This window comes from Equus przewalskii, chromosome 22 (genome assembly GCF_037783145.1).
Source record: "Equus przewalskii isolate Varuska chromosome 22, EquPr2, whole genome shotgun sequence".
Taxonomy (NCBI): Eukaryota; Metazoa; Chordata; class Mammalia; order Perissodactyla; family Equidae; genus Equus; species Equus przewalskii.
Window position 1 is genome coordinate 5,918,380 of NC_091852.1, and position 19,568 is coordinate 5,937,947.

At 35.5% G+C, this 19,568-nt stretch overlaps 1 protein-coding gene and 1 long non-coding RNA gene across 13 annotated transcripts in view; one reads left to right on the forward strand and one right to left on the reverse strand.

The window, feature by feature from the left end:
* Positions 1-19,568, forward strand: part of LOC139078777 (uncharacterized) — a 48,652-nt gene that overhangs the window by 17,133 nt on the left and 11,951 nt on the right. For 7 of the 8 annotated variants that reach the window (XR_011531887.1, XR_011531885.1, XR_011531883.1 and 4 more), the window contains 2 exons: positions 4,753-4,880; positions 5,014-5,188. This is a non-coding gene — a long non-coding RNA (uncharacterized lncRNA). Of the gene's footprint in view, positions 1-4,752; positions 4,881-5,013; positions 5,189-16,318; positions 16,699-19,568 lie in introns of those variants that run through there. The other variant, XR_011531890.1, reaches the window with a different exon arrangement.
* Positions 1,555-19,568, reverse strand: part of KIF27 (kinesin family member 27) — a 91,398-nt gene continuing 73,384 nt past the window's right edge. For all 5 annotated transcript variants that reach the window (XM_070590773.1, XM_070590774.1, XM_070590778.1 and 2 more), the window contains 4 exons: positions 16,745-16,951; positions 15,359-15,557; positions 13,353-13,517; positions 1,555-4,830 (listed from right to left, as the gene is read on the reverse strand). In XM_070590773.1, the coding sequence (XP_070446874.1) occupies positions 4,346-4,830; positions 13,353-13,517; positions 15,359-15,557; positions 16,745-16,951 (1,056 nt within the window). In that variant the 3' untranslated portion in view covers positions 1,555-4,345. The remainder of the gene's footprint in view (positions 4,831-13,352; positions 13,518-15,358; positions 15,558-16,744; positions 16,952-19,568) is intronic.

The window sequence follows — 19,568 nt, forward strand, 5'->3', positions numbered from 1 at the left end:
TCTTTTAAAAATAAGACCCCTCAGATCAAATAAATTCTAACAATATTCAGCATTTTGAACTTGAAAAATTACACCTTGCTTTGTATATACTGTAATAAGCTTGAAAACACAATATATGAATATTGCTTCAAAATACATTTTTTGTTCTACTTTAATAAGTATTAACTTGTAGAATTTTAAAATTAAAAATTTACTATGTGGAGTTTTAAATTTCCAACAATCATAAACACAGTCATGCACTGCATAATGATGTTTTGGTCAACGACAGAGTGCATATACAACAGTGGTCCCATGAGATTAGTACCACAGAGCCTAAGTGTGTAGTAAGCTATACCATCTGGATTCGTGTAAGTACACTCTACGATGTTCACACAACAATGAAATCCCCTAACGATGCATCCTAATGTATCCCCATCGTTAAGTGATGCATGACTGTACACATTTTTAAAATGTTTAAATGATTTTCTGCTCTTCCGTTGTGAATGATTTTGTTCTTTGGGTATAAAGGGATCTTGCTCATTATAACAAAGTCTGTGAGACTGTTGTATTTTTCTTTTAAAGTACTGAAGAGATAGTTAGCAGAGCTGTGTGTAATAACCTACCAGTAGAACCTAATACCTAAGCATAAGTCAATATAGTTGGGTTCAATTAAATTACACTGCTAGCATTTCAAATAGTGGCAATTCTGCTGATTCATTGCAAAAATTCCTAGAAAAAACATATAAAAGGGACAAATAAGAACTATGCAAAATATCAAAAGCCCATATTATAAAATCAAGTTTTTCTGAGCTTTCTTTTTATAATTTCTCTTGTTCTAATCACCTCCATGTTGGAATATTGTTGGGGTCAACATGAAGGTCATTATAAAAATCAAACATCATTCTACTATTTGGTGCCATATATGCACTGCATTCCATGAGCAAGGAATGGAAGCAGTCGCCCCTGGTGCAGGAATAAGGGGTACACTGCAGAGAATTTAAAAACAATAAAACTCATGAAAAGTCAGTCTGCTTTTTGTTGTCAGCATCAAGGTAAACAATGACAGTGATAAAGTACTCCTCCCCATTGAGCAGATGCTCCCACTACCCCAAACTTTGAACACTACTGTCCATGAGCTCAAAAATACTACATACCCAATGCATCTGAGATATTTATTGCACAAGGATCTCATTCCCACCTTTATTTTCAATTTTTGGAAATATAAATGTAGAAGAAAGTGTTATCAGTACCAATGAAGGCAACCTGCAGCCTGTTATAACTTTAAATGTAAAATATACATAATGAATATTTTTTTAAATTCCAGCGAAGTTGAGATAGGAATTGTGGACACTGAGCTTTCAGATATTGATACTCCAGTGTTTTAAAAAGCCACAAGAAGGTACCTCAAGAAATAACTGAAAGAACAAAACTTGTCATACCTACATGTAACGCATGAGAATTTGTGTTGACTCTAGAATCAAACTCCCACTAAGGATTTGACTCCTTAGCAATTCATTCTAAGACGTAGTATAAGACCTTTATTATTTTTTTTAATATAAGACACCCATTCTTAAGTAAGCATTTAGCACTTTATTGACCTGGACTAATACAAACAACCAATGGTTAGTGGCAATAAAGTCCATATTCTTGAAGATCATGTGTATTTTTGCTGATTCCTTGGATCCTGAGTTCATGAAGACATGAAGAATTGAAAGACAAAAAAAATCCAAAACCATAAGCAAAAGAAAACCAACATTGAAGCACAAAAGCACCTTCACTGATGCTCTCGCCACCCATGGCTCCCAAACTTACAGAATTCTCCAACTCTGCTATCTGCAGCACACCGGAGACAGAGAAGGAACTAGTAATGTATGGAGGCAAATATGGTTCCTTTCAAATGCTGTTAGAGGTGGGCAAAAAACCCATAATGAACAAAAAAAGAAAACCACAAACATATTTTAAATGCATGCAAAAAGGCAAGCACAATGACAAAATGTTTAGACTAAGTAAAGCATGTGAAACAGAAGAGTAAAATTAATTATTAGTATGTGTAAAAAATTAATTTTATTTGCCTTGGGGGAGTTACCTTAATTTTTCTTTCCTTTGTGAGGGCACTGACTAAACTAGATTAACAAGAGGTTCACTTCCAGAACATATTACTCAGGACATTATCATTATTTATGTATATGTGTTTGTGTATGTATATGAAATCCATCATAGCATACAAAGGATATATGTTTAACCAAAAACAAAAAAATTGTACCTTTGTTATTTAGAAGTCAGTTCACACTTGCATTATCAAATCTAATCATTGTTAGTTTGATATAAATTTTCTTGCTTTGTTACTAAGCTGCCTTTTAGAAAATGTGTTTATATTTCCACAGGTAAAACAAATATGTGTCAATTGAGTAGGCAAGCAAGGTTCCAGTGTCAGAATACACTCTTATGAATTATTTCTAAATTATTACTTAATCTTATAGGGAATTTACAAGTAAGACCTTCATTAATAAATATGTATTTATTAATAAATATATAATTGCTGTGCCTTGTTAAGGCACTGGCCTTTTGCCATTTTATATATCTATACATTATATATGATATATATGATATATATCATACAAACCAAAGGCAAAAGAGGAAACTAGCTTAAAAAAAAGAATCTGACTTCAAATAGTCCGTTAAAAATAAAATTTCTAAGTTAGTTTGTAAATTTGTTGTTTGAAGCAATTTCTCATTGTTATAAATTGTGGTTCAGTTCCCAAGTAAGTCCACAAAGTGTATTTAAGCCATAATTTAACTGAATTTTAGTACCATGTTTAAGAGAGACAGAAACTATTCACCAATTTAGAAGTTTGTTTTGTTTTGGTTCTCTTCTATAGGAACTGGTTTTGAGCAATGGGACCGAGGAACCCTACTCCCTAGGGGCTAGAAACTAGAAAAACAAAACCTTAAGTCTTTGAGCATAGGTGATAGTTTGAGTCTTAGGTAAGATGGTCAAGGTCAATAGCAACAAAGAAAAGGACCAAAGAAAAAAATTAGTAACAGCATCAGATAAGAAAAAAAGGAGTCAGCAAGGAAGTGGGTGACTCTAATTGAGTAGGCATCCATAAGTCAGGGTGGTCTGGCTACTGCCCCCCACAAACATTAATCAGTTTAAGAAACAATTTTATTTTACAAGTGCAAGTTTAGAAAAGTAACAAAAATAACATAAGTAACAAAATAATACCTCTGGTCATTATAATGGGATGTTTTCTATGATTGAAAAATATGATGAAAAAGTCCAAACTGTACTTGTTGGCCAAATCAACGTTTAGTTCTTAATTCCAAACTGAAGTTTATATTATATAATAAGGTTTGGACGAAAAAAATCTTGAAGAAAAATGTTTATTTACATATTTACAGCCCCAGTGTCTGGCCGGTCTGTGTGCAAGTCCTGACTAAGCAGATTGTAGAGGAAAATCTCAGATTAAGCCCATCAGATCCTCTGGCTAGACTTTAAGCTGTACAGGTGTACTCTATGTGACCAGACACCTTTTCCTTGAAATGTCAGAATGCTTTAGTGCTATTCTATCGTTTCCCTCTTCCATGGGACTGCATCCATTTCTCCCAATTTTAGTAGCATATTGAGAGACATGTTGAATAGACAGGGCAGGAAAGAGATGAAAACATATATCCCAAATATTAACAAACCAATACTATTCTAAAAATAATTCCAGACAAAGAGCAGAGACCATGTTTAAAAAGTCAAAACTGATCACTCAACTCTGTGCGTTCTGAGGACCATAAATTAACTTTAATCCATAAACCTAGCCAGTTGCCTTAGCCCACAGACTGCACTTTGGCATAAATTTTCAGCTGTGCCAAAACATATGCAGCAAGTGACTCTTTCTGACACAAGCAATATTTAACTGGATCTTTTTAAAATAACAAAAATATACTTGTATTTGAGAATAACAATAATACAAACATATTATTGTATTATAACATACTTTTACAATATAATATACTTTTATATTATATAATAATGTACATTTTATGGATTTTTTAGTTTATTATTCTACTCTTAGTTTTGTTCTTCAAATATACCTGGAAAAAAATTTAAGTAAATTTATAAGTGGAAATATTTAAATGTTCCATTACTTGATAGTATTGGAAAACGTGTTTGTTTGGTTATTAGGGAAATGCAAATTAAAACTCCCCAAATATACTATAGAAGATATACACATCTATGGTATACAAACAATTAGCGATTCCTTCCTCTCCTTCTTCCTTTATCCTGAGGGAAGAGCGAGTGAGCCTAAGCTTTAACAGGTTAGAGAAAGGAATCTTACACATCCACTAAATTTAAAGTTTTATTATTAAACGCCTAAGTTTTTAAGTCACTCGGTTTCCTAGCTACTTCAATGGAATCAGCAGTCATAGATCCAACCCCAACTCCAAGACTGGAACGTCGTAATGATAGTTCTAAGGCAGAAATCTGACGTAACTCTTTGCGACACAACTTTACAGGCGTGACACCATGAAGCTGTCCCACATTTCCCACTGGCTGAATTTGGGGTGATGGTCGACTATGAGATTTTGTAAACTGATTTTCATCTATTTCTGCTTTATCCTCAGTGCTAAACAAATACCCACTAGTGGGTGCTAAAGAGCTATAAATTGGAGGTAATTCTGGTCCATCTTCCCAGGGCTTCTGAAGATTTGGTTTTGTTCTTAAGCTGCTTACTGAACTGTCTAATTCTCTGTCTCTTCCACTTAATTTCATATGTTCAGTTCTGGATGCCCATTTTAATTCTTCTGAAACCATGCTTGCTTCTTCTGGGTTCAGAACTCCATCTCCAGCATCATGATCTAAAAATATTCCACAAAACAAAAAAAATTAGAGATTTTCTCAAAAACAGGTATGTTAATCATGATACCTAACATAACTACATTATCACTTAATATAAATTATGCCTTATAGCTTTTTTTGTTAAATGACTTCTTTTAGACAAATAGAAGTGTGAATATGAATTATTCTTATTTTACTTACAGGCATCTTACATGTGAATAACTGCGAATTTTTAATTCATGGAACAAAGTTGAGAAATAGTCTTCTAATGATTCTGGTACTCCCTGGAAACACAGGAGTGCTTTGGGCCTCTCTGATACCCTTCCATGCCTGCCCTCCATTGGGCTTGCCACTGGGGAATCACACTCCAAATCCTAGGTAAGTGAAGCCAGCATTGGAGAATACTGGCTTTGCCTCATATCTCCAGGGAATCTTCTGGGACTTGGCATTATGTGTGTGAAAAGCTAGTCTTGGTTGGCACTCCAAGCATGGTAGCAAGGTTCTGCTCTATGAATGTACTCTGGGGTAAGCATCCTAACTTCCACCATCAAAAGGAAGATGAGAGAAGACCCCCTCAGTGAGGTACACCCCACTGGAATGAGTAATAGAGTGAAGAGAGCAAAGCTTGAGGTCCTCAAACCACAGAACCATCTAATTTTGAACACAAAAACTTGTTAAGGGAAGTCCATATAGGTACTAGACCTAATATGATGAAAAATGCCAACTTTAACAGATGTTGATACACAGTTAGTACCCTTCTAGTCCTGCAAATATCAAGTTTAAAAACAGAAGTTGCATTGTCAGTTCTCAAGCCAAATCTGGCCCACAGATAAGTTTTACTTAGCCTATAATAATAAACAACCCAACTTTTAAGAAGTGGAAAGTTTCAAATAAAAATATAGATTTCCAGCTTTTATAGAAAAATGAGAAGAACTGGCAATGGCAGCTGGAGCAGAGTTGCTTCTGCCAAGTTAGACAACTACTGCTGTTCCCACTGCTCATTCTGGCTTCCCTGGCTCCTGCAGGCATTTTAGTTTGGGACCCCTGGTTTAAAACATAATTGATTTTCTAGTTTTTAAAATTTTTCTCACAAACAAAAATCCTGAATTAGCAAATGACAGAGAACCTCACATGGAATTAGCAGATACTCACAAAGCTGACTATAGTGGTCACAGGGGTCCCAAACTTGGCTGCACATTAGAGTTACCCAGAAGCTTTTTAAAATCCTGATGCCCAGGTCACAGTGTCAGGGGAGAGGAGCCAGGCATCTTATTTTTTAAAGATCGTATTTGAAAGAGCAGAGATGGGCTCACTGGAGAGGCTCACTCCCAAGCCCACTTGGATTCTTCACAAAGAAAGTTTCTGTCTCTCAGAATTTTACCATTGAGGGAACAAACTAGAGAAAGACTAATTCACCCAAGGTCACATAGCTGGTAAAAGAAGTGAGGATTCAAACCAGATCTTCTGACTCTCATATCCTCACATAGAGTTTTACAGTGATTTAAATTGATACAAGGATAAAGTTTTAAATACTTAAGTGTATAGACTGCATGTCCATAAAAACTAATTTTATCCTAAAAAAATACGTTAGAAAACAGATAGACTATAACAGAGGCTTGACCAAGAAGTGAACAAGATATTTTAGTCAAAAGATTAATTTTTCTGCTACTTAAAAATGCTAAAAATATTCAAAGGAGAGAGCCAGCCCTGACTGCCTAGTGGTTAAAAAGTTTGCCACGCTCCACTTTGGCAGCCCGGGTTAGTTTCCTTGTCTGTCAGTAGCCATGCTAGGGTGGCGGCTCACATGGAACAACTAGAAGGACCTACAACTAGAACATACAAGTATGTACTGTGGCTTTTGAGGAGGAAAAAAAAATTCAAAGAAGATAAATACAAGTCTGGTAGGCAGACAATGAAAAGAGAACTATCAAAACCCAATCAACTGAATACGAAGACAGTCATGTATTAACTCGGATACTGATTATTAAGCATCAATATATTTTAAGGAACTCAGAATTTGATATATTTAAATGGCTACATTTTACAATTCAAACAAATTTTGTTTGTTATTATATTAGAGCAGCATTTTGAGATAGGATATAGTACAAACTATATCCCCAACTGATTTCAACTGTAGTTTTTTTTAAGCATGGGGAAAATATTGAAAAGAATCATGCTAAAATGTTAATAGTTATGGGTAGGATTATGGGTGCTTTTTTCCTGTATTTTCAAAATTTTCTATGACGACTATATATTACTTTTTATAGCCAAAAAAATAAAAGTATTTAAGATGTTTCTGGGTAGAAGAGCAAGTTAGCTGAAATAAAACCTTCAACATTATTATCAAGATTAGACTTCCTCGGTAAGTTGGTCAGATGGGTGTTACCCTCACTTTACACATCTCCAAGATTATTTAACTTTCTATGTGTTTCATTAAAGAGCAAGATGAGGATCCAGGTTTATTAAATCTGTATGCCACCATACCACACTGTCATTTTAAGACATGTCTAATAGACTCAGTAGTATAAAAATGGGCCATTTAAACACTAGATCTATAATTTCAGCTATCTCAAATTGGAAAGTGGATTATTTTTTTTAAAGCTAACATGGTCTTATGATGATTGTTGTTTCCTATGTAATACCTGTTTACATTTTAATTTTTTGTAGGTAGTGTTTCACGCAAATGTTTTAATTACATAAGTAAATACCTCTGCATTACTACACTGAAAATCAGAAAGTCTAGTCTCTTTGTCAGGATTTGTATGTTTGTATTACACCTCTATCCTAAGACAACTTTTATTCTAGAACACAGGACCAGGAGTCAGAAGATGAGGGACCTTAGACCATGTTCTAATGATTGTTCTGTTCAGGAATCACTTGAACTCTCTGAGCTTCAATTCCATGATCTAAAAATGGGGTTAGCAGACACTGGCCTACTCTAAGTTAGAAGGTTAAATGGAACTACTTGTGAAAATGTCTGTACATGATAAATACCATAAATATAGGGTAGCATTCAGACTACTTTTCTAAAATATTACTGAATTTTAAAATTTAAAACTATGTTAATTCTACTTTGATTATATTTTCATCATATATCTTTTCATTGTGCATGCATAAATTTTTCACTGGTCTCTATATCTTTTTTTATGGTTTCACTTTTTATAATTATCTCTTTATTTATTGAGTTAATGATAGGTTACAACCTTGTGAAATTTCAGTTGTACATTATTGTCTGTCAGTCATGTTGTAGGTGCACCCCTTCACCCTTTGTGCCCACACCCCACCCCACCTTTCCTCTGGTAGCCACTAATCTGTTCTCTTTGTCCACAGGTTTAAATTCCTCATATGAGTGGAGTCATACAGAGATTGTCCTTCTCTATCTGGCTTATTTCACTTATAATTCCCTCAAGGTCCATTCATGTTGTTGCAAATGGGACAATTTTGTTCTTTTTTATGGCTGAGTAGTATTCCGTTGTATTTATATACCACATCTTCTTTATTCAATCATCTGTTGATGGGCACTTAGGTTGCTTCCACGTCTTGGCTATTGTAAATAATGCTGCAATGAACAAAGAGGTGCATGGGATTTTTGGAATTGCTGATTTCAGGTTCTTTGGATAGATACCCAGTAGTGGGATAGCTGGATCATATGGTAGTTCTATTTTTAATTTTTTGAGGAATCTCCATACTGTTTTCCATAGTGGCTGCACCAGTTTGCATTCCCACCAGCAGTGTATGAGGGTTCCTTTTTCTCCACAACCTCTCCAACATTTGTTACTATTTGTTTTAGTTATTTTTGTCATTCTAATGGGTGTAAGGTGATAATCTTAGTGTAGTTTTGATTTGCATTTCCCTGATGCACAGCGATGATGAACATCTTTTCATGTGCCTATTAGTCATCTGTATATCTTCTTTGGAGAAATGTCTGTTCATGTTTCCTGCCCATTTTTTGATTGGGTTGTTTGATTTTTTATTGTTGAGTTGTGTGAGATCTTTATATATTATGGATATTAAGCCTTTGTCAGATGTATTACTTGCACATATTTTTTCCCAGTTACTGGGTTGTTTTTTTGTTTCAATCCTGTCTTCCTTTGCCTTGAAGAAGCTCTTTAGTCTGATGAAGTCCCATTTGTTTATGCTCCTTTTTCGTGCTGTCCTTGTCAGGCTTTGGTATCAGCATGATGTTGGCCTCGCAGAATGTGTTAGGAAGTGTCCCATCCACCCTAATTTTTTGGAATAGCTTGAAAAGGATAGGTATTAAATCTTCTCTGAAAGTGTGGTAGAATTCCCCAGGAAAGCCATCTGGTCCTGGGGTTTTATTCTTTGGGATGCTTTTGATTGCTGTTTCAATATATTTCCTTGTGATTGGTCTGTTCAAATTGTCTACTTCTTCTTGACTAAGCTTTGGGAGATTGCAGGAGTCCAAGAATTTATCCATTTCCTCTAGGTTATCCATTTTGCTGGCATATAGTTTTTCGTAGTATTCTCTTATAATCTGTTGTATATCTGTGGAGTCTGTTGTTATTTCTCCTCTTTCATTTCTGGTTTTGTTTATTTGAGCTTTATCTCTTTTTTTCTTTGTAATTCTGGCTAGGAGTTTGTCAATTTTATTTATCTTCTCAAAGAACCAGCTCTTTGTTTCACTGATCCTTTCTACTGTCTTTTTTGTTTCAATAGCATTTATTTCTGCTCTGATTTTTATTATTTCTCTCCTTCTGTGACTTTCAGTTTTGTTTGTTCTTCTTTCTCTAATTCAGTTAGGTGTAGTTTAAGATTGCTTATTTGGGATTTTTCTTGTTTGTTAAGATATGCCTGTATTGCGATGAATTTCCTCTTAATACAGCTTTTGTGTATCCTATATGAGTTGGTATGGCGTGTTATCATTTTCATTTGTCTCCAGGTATTTTTTTATTTCTTCTTTAATTTCTTCAATGATCCATTGCTTGTTCAACAGCATATTGTTTAGTCTCCACATCCTTGTGCCTTTCTCAGCTTTTTTCTTGTAATTAGTTTCTAGCTTTATAGCATTATGATCGGAGAAGATGCTTGTTATTATTTCAATTTTTTTTAATTTATAGAGGCTTGCCTTGTTTCCCAACATATGGTCTATCCTTGAGAATGTTCCATGCGTGCTTGAGAAGAACGTGTATTCTGCTGTTTTTGGATGGAGTGTTCTATATATGTCTATGAAGTCCAACTGTTTTAGCTTTTCGTTTAGCTCCATTGGTTTTTTTGCTGATTTTCTGTCTGGATGATCTGTCCATTGACGTGAGTAGGGTGTTGAGGTCCCCTACTATTATTGTGTTATTTTTGATATCTTCTTTCAGGTTTGTTAATAGTTGCTTTATGAACTTTGGTGCTCCTGTGTTGGGTGCGTAGATATTTATAAGCATTATTTCTTCTTGATGAAGTGTCCCTTTGATCATTACGTATTGGCCCTCTGTGTCTCTCTTTACCTGCCTTATCTTAAGTCTGTTTTGTCTGATATAAGTATTGCAACACGTGCTTTCTTTTGTTTGCTATTAGCTTGGAGTATTGTCTTCCACCCCTTCACTCTAAGCCCGTGTTTGTCCTTGGAGCTGAGGTGTGTTTCCTGGAGGCAACAAATTGTTGGATCTTGTTCTTTAATCCATTTTGCCACTCTGTGTCTTTTTATTGGAGGGTTCAATCCATTTACATTGAGGGTGAGTATTGATGCATGAGGGCTTAATGCCGTCATTCTGTTGCTTGTTTTTTGGTTTTCCTATGTTTCCTTTGTTTCTCATCCTGTGTTTTTTAGCCTACCCATTGACTTCTGCAATTTCCTATGCTGGCTTTCTTAGATTTGTCCTTATTTATGCTTTGTGTCTCTGTTCTGTTTTTTAGTTTAGTGGCTACCCTGAAGTTTGTATTCAGAATCTCATGTATATCATAGTCCATTTTCTAGTGGTCTCTTACTTACTTAGCCTAGACTATTTCAGACCCTTTCTTCCTCCCCTCCTAAATTATTATTTTCATCTCTGATTCCAACTTGTGTTGTGAGTTTGTAGTTAGAGTGATAAGATTGTCTTTGCTTTGGTGATTTACTTCCCTTTATCCTAATGCTATTGTTGAATATTTGCTATCCTATTCCCATTCTATCTATTTGTCTCCATACTCTGTGTTTTGTGACCCCTTTCTCCTTCTTTTTCTTATTTCAGGTATGAGAGCCTTCTTGAGGATTTCTTGTAGTGGAGGTCTTGTGACTATGAAGTCCCTTAGCTTTTGTTTGTCTGGAAAAGATTTAATTTCTCCCTCATATCTGAAGGATATTTTTGCTGGATAGAGTATTCTTGCCTGAAGAATTTTATCCTTTAAGGTTTTGAATATGTCACTCCAATCGCTCCCAGCTTGTAAGGTTTCTGTAGAGAAATCCACTGAAAGTCTGATAGGGGTTCCTTTGTAATTTATTTTCTTCTGCCTTGCTGCCCTGAGTATTCTTTCTTTGTCATTCATTTTTGCCATTTTTACTACTATATGCCTTGCAGTAGGTCTTTTCACATTGACAAACCTAGGAGATCTGAAACCTTTGTCCACACACATTTCTCTCTCAATCCCTAGATTTGGGAAGTTCTCTTCTATTATTTCGTTGAGCACACTTTCTGCTCCATTTTCCTTTTCCACGCCCTCAGGAATTTTGATTATTCTTAAGTTGCATTTTCTCATTGAGTCAGCTATTTCTCAGAGATTTTCTTCAGTTTTCTTAATTCTTAGTTCTCTTTCTTCCTCTGTCTGGAGCCATTCAGCCTGTCTATCTTCGATTATGCTAATTTTCTCCTCTATGGTGTCTACATGGGCATTCAGGGAATCCGTATTCTGTTTTATCTGATCCATTGTATTTTTCATCTCTAGTATCTCTAATTGATTCTTCTTTATAGTTTCAATCTCTTTTGTGAAGTAACTCCAGAACTCGTTGAGTTGTTTCTCCATATTTCCTTTTACCTCACTGAGTATTTTGATGATAGCTATTTTGAACTCATCTTCACTCAGTTTACCTATTTCCAAGTCCTTAGGACATACTTCTGTATTTTTATTGTTTTCCTTTTGGACTGGAGCTTTTATAAATTGCTGGATGGTAGAGGAGTGGTTTTTGTGCATGATGCTATTATTCGGTTGCAATTACAGCCTGTAGCCACTAGATGGGGATTAAGAGCCACACGTTCTGAGCCCTCCACCTTCAGCCGTGATGGTGGTGCACAGCCCGGGTTGGGGGAGGAGGGGCACTTTCTCTCCTGCACAGACCTGGATTCCGTTCAGCTCTCGCTCTCTGGTTTCCCAAGCCCCTGGCTTGCTGGGGTTCCCCCACATGAAAGCTTTCCCCTGTTAGAGGGTTACCACTGCACAGGCAGTGGGAGTCCTGGACTATTCCATGGACCTGCGGGCCCCTCCCCCGCTGCTTCCCTCACCCGCAGCAGCAATCCCAGTCTCTAGGGGCAGGAGCGAAGTTCTCTCCTGCTCGGTTCCAGCTCCTCCAAGGGCGGCTCCAGCCTCTCCGCCCTCCGCTGTTTGGCTGCTTTGGGTCTCCGAAGATTTCTGTTATTAGGATTTTTTGTTGTTGTTGGAAAGCAGTTGCTCTTTTTGGTTGTAATTTGGAGGGGAGAGAGTCCCAGGTGAGCTCATGCTGCCATGTTGCTGACGTCACCTAATTATCTCTTTTTTTATTGAGATATAATTGACATATAACATTATATTAGTTTCAGGTGTGTTCTTTACATATTGTTGTACCCATCTTTAAGCAGTTTTCTTTACAGGTACAAAATAGGTGTGTTCCTAAAAGGTTGTAAAGTCAACTTTTCAAAAGCCATAATGAAATTATTAGGAGAATACCTCCTCTGAAGGAAGGCTAATTCTTTTATACAATGTCGAATATATTATTTTAGAAATAGTGATTCCTCTCTATTTGGTGGGCTTAAAGAGGATGTATTTTAATCACAGCAATTTATTACCTTCATGGCAGTTTTTACTTTTGCAAAGTGCTTTGTCATGTTTTATCATTTCACTGAGGAAGGTGCTACTTCTACATATCTACATATAATTATGCAAGAAAATATCTTTGTCTCAACAATGGGTTTTATTATACTTTTGAATTTCCAGAGGTCAAGATTTGAAAAGACCTGACTGATCTTAGAAATACAAACAATATATGTTACCTTTACTTTTATTATTCTCTATTCATTTTATATATTTTTGTGATAGTCAGAAGGTGTAATTTACTATAAAATAGGAAAACAACAGCTATCTTAGATTATAGGGTTATTTTAAGGATTTAATGAGTTAAGGAATACAAGAGCCCCTCGTACATGGCAGGCAACCCGAAAAATGACCATTTCCCTTCACATACATACATGTTTGTTCTTCATCCCTCCTGTGGTTCTTTCTGTCTTACACATGGAATGGACAACTATTTTTGTTTACAAAGACAAAGAGAAGTTAAATATCTAATCCTAAATAACCTAATCAATTGGGAAAGGCTACACTATGAACCAGGCAGTGTGAGCATGACAAATCACACTAAATGTCTTACGTTCTGATGGTACCAGTTGCCGTCGAGCTGCTTCTCCTACCAGTTCCTTAAGTTTCTTCTTAAGATCTCTGCTGGTTTTCTTATAGAAATAAAGATCTTTTTCCAGCTGCTGTATTTTATCTTCATATGTTTTTAAAGTTTCTGTAATGCCTTCCCCATCTTGCTCTATAAAACAGAAATTTACCTTTAAAATCAGCTTAAAATAAATGATTGAAAATGATGTTCTAACATAGCCCCCAGACTATATTTAAAGGCTCAAAAGTATGTTACACATATCTATTACCTGAATACAGTTGTTTCCAGTTACACTTTGGATTCTTCTGCCTGTAAAATTTTTCAAAGTAGGATTGAGCCATTACTCTGCTTCAGTACCCTACCCCCTATCAAACACATTTTCATGATTCATAAGCACTTTTTGAGTAGCTACTAACTAGAACAGCAGAAATAAGATGTTTTCTATAAAAAGTTCACAGAGTTTGGAACTCAGTTCCTCAGCTGTATTAATCTTATTTAAAGTTTATATCAGGAACTGTGGATATATGAAAAGTCATAAGCCTAAGGTTTATAGGCCCAAGAAATACACACCAAAAAACCCCACAAAAACCAAAAACCTCTCAAAAGAGGCTAGAAAGATTAAATTACAAAGGAACACACCACAAGAAAAGGAGAAGAGGAGAAACAGCATAAAGTTCTAGTTTATGCTACAATATAACTTAAAGGTTCTAATTAATATTTATAAATGTCTAGGTTATGCTCTAGAACCAGTAAGACCTAGTTTACTGGCCTTCAGAAAATACATACTTTCAGATCTACTCTTTCCTATTGGTAAATTTATAAAACGGTCCTAATGGTTTGTAATTTTGTTATAATTAGCTATTTTGTAAACTTTGATCTTAGTATATTTGTATATTTTAAATTAACCTATCATCTTGTTTAAAAAAATACTTTAAATTAATGACAACATAAATTAGAATCTCCATAAAGTATATTTTATAAATCAACTTAATTTTATGTCCCATATTCAGTCAAAATTAGAAAATTCATAAATTGCTAACTACAGTTATAACTTTGTTATGAAAAACTTGTATAGTTGTAGAAATGAATGATTTTTTAAATGTTCTCATTTGGCTATAACTTTTGTGGTACAATGCCAATTACTTGAAAAATACATTAAAAACTCTGTTAGGATATTACTTTTACAGACTTAAGACAGAACTAAAATAAGGTAAGGAGAGCAAGTTTGAACGAAATGACTTCTGGGATCATGTCAAGGAAATCCTGTCATCAGGAAATTGGTTGATATTTAATTGGTTATAGGATTAACTTAGTTGCAAATTGCCTCAACACCCAAATTGGTAATTCTCCAATTTTCTGCTTGCTCAGGTTGTTTCTTCCAGATTCTGTTTAACCCATTTCCAGCTAGAGAATCACAAGAATCAAGACTAAGTAGCTAAGCAGCCTGGACTGAAGCAGTACCAGTATTGTCTGGCAGTGATTTTGTTGCCATAGCAACTATTTATATATGGCCATATGCCCGGTAATATGAGGACCGACTGATATGACAGCTCTTTCCACATCAGAGTTGACAGCTGAACTACTGTGCTGTGCCCATCAATGGTAGACTAATTTTGACCTAAGATATAACCTAACTGCACAAAATTTACAATCAACTGAAAATTATAACAAGAAATATAACTAGAAATCTGACAGCCTCATTCCACATTTCTACACAAAAACTAGACCAACAACAAACTAATGGAATTACAGCAGTTCTTATGTGTGTGCTGGGGACAGGCAGAAGGGAGGGCATTTCAAGCATGAACAGCCCTACATCCAAGTGAACTGTGCCAACATGTGGCAACCAAAACACATAGAGCACAAAAACACGTAAGTAGGAACTGTTTATCCAGGTTGGGCTTATAAGTAATCAAATTCTGTCCAATCTTCCTTCTCCAATCAACCTCCTACACATCACCTTTACACAATTAATGAGAAGGGACAGGTACCTCTGAAATGATGTAAAAGCAACTGCATTTTTTGTTCGTGTTCCTTTTGCTGGAGGGTCAGTCTCTGGTCACACTGCAATTTCAGATGTTCCAGTGCAGATTCCAACTCACGAACCATATCATCCCGTTCAAGAACCTTCATTTTAATTTCTTCATTCTGTAACTGTAGTTTCCGTTCAGCTTCTCTCAAATTAACCACCTAGCAAAGACATTTTTTGACCCTTTTTAAGTGTGTCTTAAAAAGCTTAATATAATAGATTAACCTACTTCTCTTAGACTATATAAGATGAACTTCCTTAATCACCATGGTATAATTAGGCAGTGCTTTGTAACATACCTACAAAATAACCTAACAGCCTTTTGAATTTGTTGTTGACCTTCTCTCCAGAAAAATACTCATTTCTACAAAGGGTTCTCACGATCAGAAAATCCACTGATGTCGGCCTGGGTGCTCTAAGTTAAGAGCCCTTGCTCTAAGAGCACCATAAGAGTCATCTATATCAAAGCTGCAGACAGTACTCCACCATTTTTCTCCCCTCCATACACCTAGTAAATAGGATGCACTCTCATCAATAATAGTAGCTTACTACTGACAGTAATTATCCAAGAGGAGGGCTGTGCATACTATTTCCATTAATTTTTTCATCTTTATTTCACTTGTCTCACAGAATTAGAACTTTATTTTAAAACTTCAGTGTTTTATTTTTCAGTAATTGTCTGATACTCCCTTAAATTTAATATACTTTTCAGAGAAAAAAGTTATCTACTTGTTTAACACTTCATAATATGTATCTTGAGAAGATATTAGAGAGAAGATATAGTTCTCAGTGCTAAGAAACATCTCCGCATCAGTAAACTGTCAAATTTTAATTGACATTAAGCATTCAGGTTAATGCTAAAATCTACTACAAAGTAGTCTTTGCCACTGATGCACCACTTCATCTCCATTTCAATCCACAGGTTACGATGAGCAAGGACAAGGACTCCTACTCTACAGCAATGAAGGAGAGAAAGGCAACCCAAACTTGGAGGGCCCCTGATTTTTCATGAATGCTGAGTAGCAATACCAAAATCTAGAAAATATCCAAGAAATAGTGACTGACGAATATAACTTAAATCCTTGATTTTTACAACTATTTCAAAAAACCCTTCTTTCAAATGATCCTTCAATTTTAAGAAACCCAGCATTAGGCCTACATATTTAGATGATCACAAAGGTTTCAGATGTCAACATTCAGTACTATAAAGAGAAATGATGTTTAAATTTGTAGTAAAACCATCAAACCTTAAGGCCTTTCAATTTCTTTAAAAATTCTAAATAAATGTGGGATATATAAGCATCTTGACCCCTTTTTATAAGAAAACTCTGTCCCTCAAAAAACAAACCTTATTGAAATATCTGAAAAGAATAGCTCTAATTTCAATAGGGTTCAGGCAAATTAGTTTTTCCAAGACATCTGCTTCACTATGAGAAAGGTTTTGTAATGAAGCTCTGAGTGAGTTCTGGCGACTCTGGATACTTTCATTCTTGTATTCAATTGCAGCTTCCAAAGCTTCAATTCCTTCTTCAAGTTGGAAAAGAACATGTTCTTCCTAGATATAATACAATAGAAGTGACTCATTTTAAATGAAATGGTATAACTTGGACTTTGTCATATATTAAGATTTTACTATGCCATTTGAGTCTAATGGACATTACCACTCTTCTACTAAATTTTAAGAAAGTAATGTTTATTCAGTACTTGCTATGCTACACAATGCACTGTGTGTATACACATATATACAACCTATAATCGTTGAATCCTCGCAATAAACCATGAGTAGTAAAATGGAAGAGGCAGAAGCTTAGGTGAGTTATGAAATGTCCCAAGGTCATACAGCAAATGCTGGTCACTAACGAATACACTTGAGCAAACTTCAGCCCACAGGATTGGTCATATATCTCCCTCCACTGCTCCTAAAGTGCATATTATGTGTCAGTGAAATCTGGAGACCTGATGTCCCTTCAAGGATCTATCAAAACAGTACATTGCTGGGAGGGAAACAAGAAATAGACTTAGAATAAGTTATTAAGAACTAGTAATCAGAGGAGAGTCTCTAGGGAAAAAACACAGTATGGCATTTAAAAAGAGTAGTGAGGATTTAAGAACATGAAACATTTCATAAGATTCTTATGAGATGTCATTAGAGGGAAAATATAGGCATTAAAAATGGTGGTGGCCTAACATTTTCTTGATATGCCAGAGATGATTTCCTTTGTAGGAAAAAAAGTCTGATGAGTCCCTGTCAAAAAACCTAGCAGTTCTTTGAACTATCCGCATATGTTATTTGAGGGCATCCAAATCTCTGGTAAGAATTTATTTTGGACTTGGTCAGACTTGGATATGTTTCTGTATACCTGTATGTGTGGCAGAGGTCTCCTCAACTGTAAGTTCCTGAGGGCAGACTGTCTGGTGCATACTAATGTCCTTATTGCCTAGCACAGTACATATCACCTAGTTTAAACTCAGTAAGGGTCTGCTAAATGAGTTAATGAAGGAAGAGGAGAAATGCCTTGGTTATATGACCCAAATATTTCTCTCCACTCCGCCTCCCAGAATTTCAAAGGAAAATAATGTTAATATTTCTGACCTACCTAAAGAATAGTTAGAGTAACTTCCCGAACTTCTTTTCTGGAATTCAGGGAAAAGGTATGTAACAACCTATTACAGTGAGGGGTTGAATACTACTTATTTTTAAAAGCCATTTTATAAAATCTCCCAAAAGAGGCATTTTGAAAAAAATGTTCAACACCCATTTTATTTCTCTGTGCAATCATTAACCATCAAGAATTTGATGATTTGATAATTGCTCCATAAGGAAGAAAATAATATTCACTTTTCAAGAAAAAAAGGGAAAACAAACTTAAATCCTCAAAGGTACTTAGGTGAATAAATAAGAGGAACCAGAAAACAAAAGTAAATTATCCAAAGAACATACTTGACTTTTGAATGCATTCTGTAATTACATTTTATCAAAAACAAATGTAGAAAGAGTTTGCCCTTACATATGGCTGAGAACAATTTGGTACAAATTTAGTTTGTATAGTTTTGGATCTAAGTTAAGGAAGCACTGAGATAATATAAGGTAGTGTGACTATAGAACCCTGAGGACAGCTCACTCCAGGGAGGCTGCAGCATATAAATATCTATGGTTCCTTCTAACCCAGCAATGGGTGTAGACTGACAAGATGAGAGGCAATGGGAAACTGTCCCAGCATGAAAACTTTGCCACACTCAAACCTCAGATTATCAAGAGTTGACTATGCTTTACCACAGAGCACTGCTTTTCAAACGTGCACTAGGGATCTTGTTAAAATACAGATTTGGGGGCTGGCCCCAGTGGCGTAGTGGTTAAGTTCGCATGCTCAGCTTCAGGCAGCCTGGGGTTCACAGGTTTGGATCCTGGACCAGACCCAGCACCACTTGTCAAACCAGGCTATGGCGGCATCCCACATAAAATAGAGGAAGATTGGCACAGATGTTAGCTAAGGGCCAATCTTCCTCACCAAAAAAATAAATAAATAAATTTTTTAAATGCAGATTTCTAATTCAGCAGGTCTGATGGGGCCTGAGGCTCTGCATTTCTAACAGGCTCCCAGGTGATGCTGTTGCTGCTGGTCCAGAAACCACACTGAGAGTAACAAGGATCTAAAGCAGTGGTCTCCAAACATTTTAGACTACACATCCCTATCAGTAAAAAAAAAAAACTTGAGCAAGCAACTACATATATGTATATTTCTCTATAAATTAGATGCATGTTCTCATGATAAAACATGAAATTGAAAGTTTAAAACATGAAATAAACATAGATATAATAGTTCTTGTATTTTCTTCCTATACCCCACTTACTAGGCAACTGCTCTCCATTATTAGAAGAAGAGTTCAAGTATTTTTTTTTAATTTTAGTTTCTGGATTTTACCAAAGAAAGGAGGTGATTTCTCTAAATTAAATAGTTGGGTAAACCCGTACTAGTATAGTGATCTAAGATCTTTCTATCACTTCCCGTAAAGTAATACAATTAGGAAAGATATTTTAGTTTTTGTGGAAAGAGAAAATAATTCTAAGCTAGTTTAAAGACATCAAAACACTAAACTATTCCACTTATATTTTATTGATGGCTTGTATCACATCAGAATCCCATGATCCCAATCAATCTTGGCTTTACAAC